The following is a 5,166-nucleotide window of genomic DNA, read 5'->3' as shown; positions in this document are numbered from 1 at the left end:
CGGCGCCGGAAGCTCCGTGATCGAATCGCTAATTAGCACTCGCTTCCAGCCGGCGGACTCTTTGAGGAGGAGCAACTACTTCTCTACTACCCCCATCGTCGTCGTCGTCGTCGTCGTTAATGCATTCGGATCGAGTAAATCCATTTTAAGCTCGCTACGCTGCCGCGACTGCGAAGTTTGGCGTGCAAACCCCGCGTCGGGCGCGATTAATCGTGTTTATTTGAAGATTTACGGCGTGACCGATTTCTACCGATTAAGCCGGCAAGAGGAACACGTGTCCAGGCCGAAATTTGGTGAAATGCGCGGAGGGATCAGAGACGAGCAGGGCAATCGTGTAATATCAAACCCCACGTGGCGATTAATTAACAATGAATCGTCATAACTACGCGAAGTCGACGTACATTATATGTCGAATTTATTGGAAGATTCGCAGAGAGAGAGAGAGAGAGAGAAAGAGAAAGCGTGATTATAATTTGGGTAAAGTAACATATCCAAAATTGAAATTTTGACTGTTTGTGTTACTACAAATTCTGTTAAAACTAGAAGGACCAATCACGGATTTTGAGATGCAATGCTGTGCAGGAAATATTGTTCTTTGATGCTACAAATGGCTACTTATTATCGCCATTTCATTGAAGCTTAAAGAAGAACTTATTTAAAAATTATTCATTATTCTATCATCTCTCAATATCCATATTGAGTCTCCGTATTGAGAGATTCAAAGAAGGATCTAATTACGAATTATTAAAGACCCGATTATCTCAACGGCCTACCTGCACTTAATCTTTTTCAATTTTTAAGTTCAATACGCAGTGCATTAATTATGTAATTCAGTGCATTAATTATATTCAGCTGCAGGTAGTGCGTTTGCGATAAGCGAATATTGAACCATCCAATAAGAATTAACAGACGTGTCGCCGAATGAAACAAACTTTCTTCTCTCATAATCTCTATTATTGCTTTTCACTGACTCCAGAAATTTCAATACAATTTGCAGATTCTAAAGAGAAGAAACTGCAGTTTGTCGCTGTATCCCGCGTGCTGGAGTCAGCTTCGTCAACGTGGCCGAGCAAATGACGTGGCAATGATCATGAAATCTCAGGAATGACGCTTGCAACCGCGCAGGTAATTTGATCATTTGATAACTCGGCCACCTCGCAGACATGAGGAATGTCTTGGGAGCGTTGATTGTGGTGATTTCTCGGCCACCGTATGTGCGAGTCATTGTTCCGCGTCCGACAATAGCGGGCGCGTGGTGGGGAGAGGGGGGCTTTAGGAGGAGCAATTGTTTTGGTACTCTCGCGCGTCGCTTACCTGCCCGTAATCGAGTCATTGAGTCTCGTGTCGACGCGGAGCGCGCACGTGTGTCAGCGCTGTGTTTACATTCTCTCCGCCGCGCGAGTGTGTGATCCAAAACTCTCTTCGGCCGTTGAAATATCTCTTCGCGGCGTCTCGTCGGCATCGCGTCAATTTCTCTGATTAATTAATCGAATCGTGTGCACGCGAGTGTGTGTCAGTATTAGTGCCCGTGAGTGTTTCGAAACTACCGGAGCGACGGACAGGAGCGGCAAGCAGGGCCAGGATGCTGCTGCACCGGAGGACACAGGACGCCGGGACGCAGGCAGTGAGACGTCATACGTTTGCAAGGTGTGTGCCAATTATTTTTTATACATAAGGTTTCCGTTTTTAGCGAACTCCTGACGTAATTGCCGGGAAAGAATATTCGCCCGAGTCGAAATTTAGGTCGGCATTCATAGTCTGTTATCATGTGATAAGTGATTATAGCTTCGATATCTCCGATTTTCGTCAATATAACAGTCTAGCTTATTTACTTGATTAAATTGAATATCTCTACTGCGCAAGATAAAAATCGTTGAAAGGAAATAATACACACAGCAATTATATAAATTACAAAAAAGAGACAAAATTAGATATGTTATTTTATATAAGAAAAATTGATTCAGACAATTGAATAACGGTCCGTGTAATCTGAAATTGATTATGTTCTCAATGGAAAGTTCTGAATAACTTGCAACTGTGAATACCGGCCTTAGAATATAATATACATTATATATTTTTTTAATAGTGTTGATTTTTTGTCCAATAATGTTTATGTTTGGACCGCGATTTCGATCTGCTAAGGCTTCTCTTCCGTTTTTGTTCAGCCTTGCTACTGCTTACAGAGTTCAAATTAAAATCTCTATCAATAAACAGCATTATTGGACACATAACTGTTATCTTTGCCTTTACAGTTGTCTGATCAGCTCTTTTAAGAGCTGATCCAATTCTCATCACAAAACTTCCAAAAAGAAAAACTTAAAAAAATGTTTTCAAAAAATTTGCAAAAAATTTTTCAAAAAAAGTATCAAAAGAACTTAGGAAGAGATGAGAATAACGTGTATTATTTTCTTCACTCATTTATCCACATATGAATCCTTGTTTGATTTAATATTTGCTTATCTCTCTTTTACTCCATTTATTTTATCTCTTTTTATTTATTATTTTTTACCTTTACTTTTCGAATCAGTCAGCAATATATCAATTATACAACTTGCTCAGAGTTGAGCAAGAGTAAAGGTAAAAAATTGAATAAGAATATTGAGAAAAAATGAAGTAATAATATTGATGGAATATTGAGATAATCGAATATTAAACAATCCCGAGTATGAAGTCATCTTGGCTGCTGCTTGAGTAAGTACTTCTTCACGAGCGTCAACATGGAGAAAGTGGTAGCGAGTCGACGCATCTGCGGCATCCAGGTAAGACAATAATATTGGGATTCTCCATTGATCCTTCAAGATGGACGACACTTGCAAGATCAAAGTAGAATCAAGATTTCGACTCGGGGTATTGCGTCATTTTATTATCGAGTTCGCTTGGAAGAAAAGAGAGGAGACAAACTGTCGAAACAAATGCCCAAGGAGACGGGCATTAGGAAAAATGGCGGCATCGGCGCCTAATCGGCTTGTCAGACTTGCGATCGTTCCGCGAAGAGGGATTTTTTCGCGCACCCGCGGGTGCCATAAACATTAATCCGAATCCCGGCCGGTTCGCCCCCGGGATCGAACGCGTCGGGACCGGAAAGTGATAAGACACAATATCTCACAATTCCCGGGGTCTTATGGGCTTTCACGTCTCGAGTGCTAACAAATTATTACGAATGATGACGTCCGAGAATCTACAATCGGCCGCGAGAATGTCAGCTGGCGAACAATTAATGACGTATCCGTTTTCATTAGGTCGCTAGGCTAGCTGGCGAGCCGGCTCGCGCGCCTTTTACCCGATCATTCGCGCCAATTTATATCGATTTAATGCGCGCGCGTGTGATTAATATGTTTCACGCGCCGGGGCATCGATAGCCCCGACGTTATCGCAACAATGGACGGACTAAATAAAATTAATCGTTCGCGCTCGCGAGAAATTTATCGCGGTGTCTGGAAAACAAATCCGAAAAACAAAAAAAAAAAGGAAACAGCCGCGAAAACCGCATCGACATCGAATACGTTTTTGGCGATTCCATCGAACGGATGTCGGTCGCCGGAAGCTTGATCGATAGCAAGCAGCGGCGCGAAATTCGCCCAAGTACAGAGAGCACGGCTAGAAATACGCAACAAAAAACATGGAAAAACGTAAGTAGTGAAACTCAAGGGGATGTTGGAGTCGATGACGAACTCGAAAAATGTCGATAACACAGAAACGATCGTCACTAACACAATCACGCTATCCTCTTCGTATTTCATGTTACTTTGTTTTACCATATTCAGCGGAAAACCGCGTTTATGTAGAAATCTTCCTGTAAACTTTTCTGATATTCTTAAGTTTCTGAACTCAGATACGAAGATACAGCAATGTTCTTCAAAATTTTTTGTTTGCAGTATCCATACTTTCGATATATATAATACAAACTGCCAAACTTTTGGATTAGTCAAATATTATGCTAACTGACAGCTTGAGATTTTACATTAAACAGTTTTTTGTTTTGTTCACATATATTGAGCAATGTTCCTATTTTTGCACGTATTTTATTATGTAAAAACATCTGTAATTCTGTACAACCAATATGACGTAAACTTTACACAAAAATGTCAGTATTTTATCGATAAAGTTTTCAGCTTCAGCATTCCTTTAAACAGCAAACAAATCTTTTTTTATATAAGTTCTTTTCAATTTTACTATATTTCTAATAGAACCAGAATAGACTACCAATAAGGTCTATTTTGCGGCATCCGAAATCTTAAATTATTTTTTGATAAAATTGTGACTATTGATTGAATTCAATAATATAACTATCAAAATGACGTGCTTCATTATTTGAAAGAAAATAACATGAAAAAGTATGTATTTTATCGAAAAAAATAAAATCGTTAGGATAGGATTTATGGGAATATCGGAATGGATCTATATATGATTATAAATGCTAACAATATTTATTAATTTAGAGTGACTTTTTCACCAAGCTCCGGTTATTTAATCGCCGATTAATTCCATTGTAATTAGCAGAATTAACCACACTAAGAAAAATTATCCAATAAAAAATTAACAAACGGATATTTTCGATCAATTTTTATATCCAATTAATTTAATCGAATACTTTCGATCATTCGACCATCCGTTCGAATGGCATTTCATCTGATAAACCGATCAAAAAATTACCGATATTTTTCATCGGATGTTTCTTGATTGAATACAAAAATTTATCAGTTTTTGATCGGAAATATTGTTAATTTTTTGTTAATTTTTTACCGGATAATTTCTTTCAATGTAATAAAGCTACTTATTAGACCAAGCAAATTTCTTGTAAAATATAAACGAATCAGAAATTCTGGTTTAAATTACCAGAATTCTTGTTCAAGTTTGCAAAATTTCTATAATTTGAACAGAATCCTGTTAACAAATAATTGGAATTTTCTAATCGTACTTGACCAGAAATTTGCTAAATCCAACCAAACTTTTTTCCCGTCTATCACATGTTGAAAATTGTTCTCGTGATCAGCCAGTTCACCTGCCACCTAGATTTCGTTACTCGCGTTTCTCGGTGCGCCACGGCGCTTGTTCTCACGACAAGGTCGTCGTGTCTCGATAACCGGCGGCCAGCCGGCGTCGGAAACTCCGTGGAAGGTGCGCGCCGGCCGCGACCTTAGCGCGCGGCCGGCTGCTTAATTAAGG

General features: G+C 39.3%; 1 protein-coding gene across 2 annotated transcripts in view; it reads left to right on the top strand.

Moving 5' to 3' along the window:
* Nucleotides 1–1,036: 1,036 nt before the first annotated feature.
* The window catches only part of LOC116842279 (discoidin domain-containing receptor 2-like), a 216,709-nt gene continuing 212,579 nt past the window's right edge, over nucleotides 1,037–5,166 (top strand). For both annotated transcript variants that reach the window (XR_004377701.1, XM_032811239.1), the window contains exon 1: nucleotides 1,037–1,647. Coding sequence is in view for 1 of the 2 variants with exons in the window: in XM_032811239.1 (XP_032667130.1) it covers nucleotides 1,583–1,647 (65 nt within the window). In the remaining variant the exon portion in view is untranslated. The remainder of the gene's footprint in view (nucleotides 1,648–5,166) is intronic.

This window comes from Odontomachus brunneus, unplaced genomic scaffold (genome assembly GCF_010583005.1).
Source record: "Odontomachus brunneus isolate Ranch 3 - 2012 unplaced genomic scaffold, Obru_v1 Obru_scaffold_023, whole genome shotgun sequence".
Lineage (NCBI taxonomy): Eukaryota > Metazoa > Arthropoda > Insecta > Hymenoptera > Formicidae > Odontomachus > Odontomachus brunneus.
This window is presented reverse-complemented; position numbering and strand designations above follow the sequence as displayed.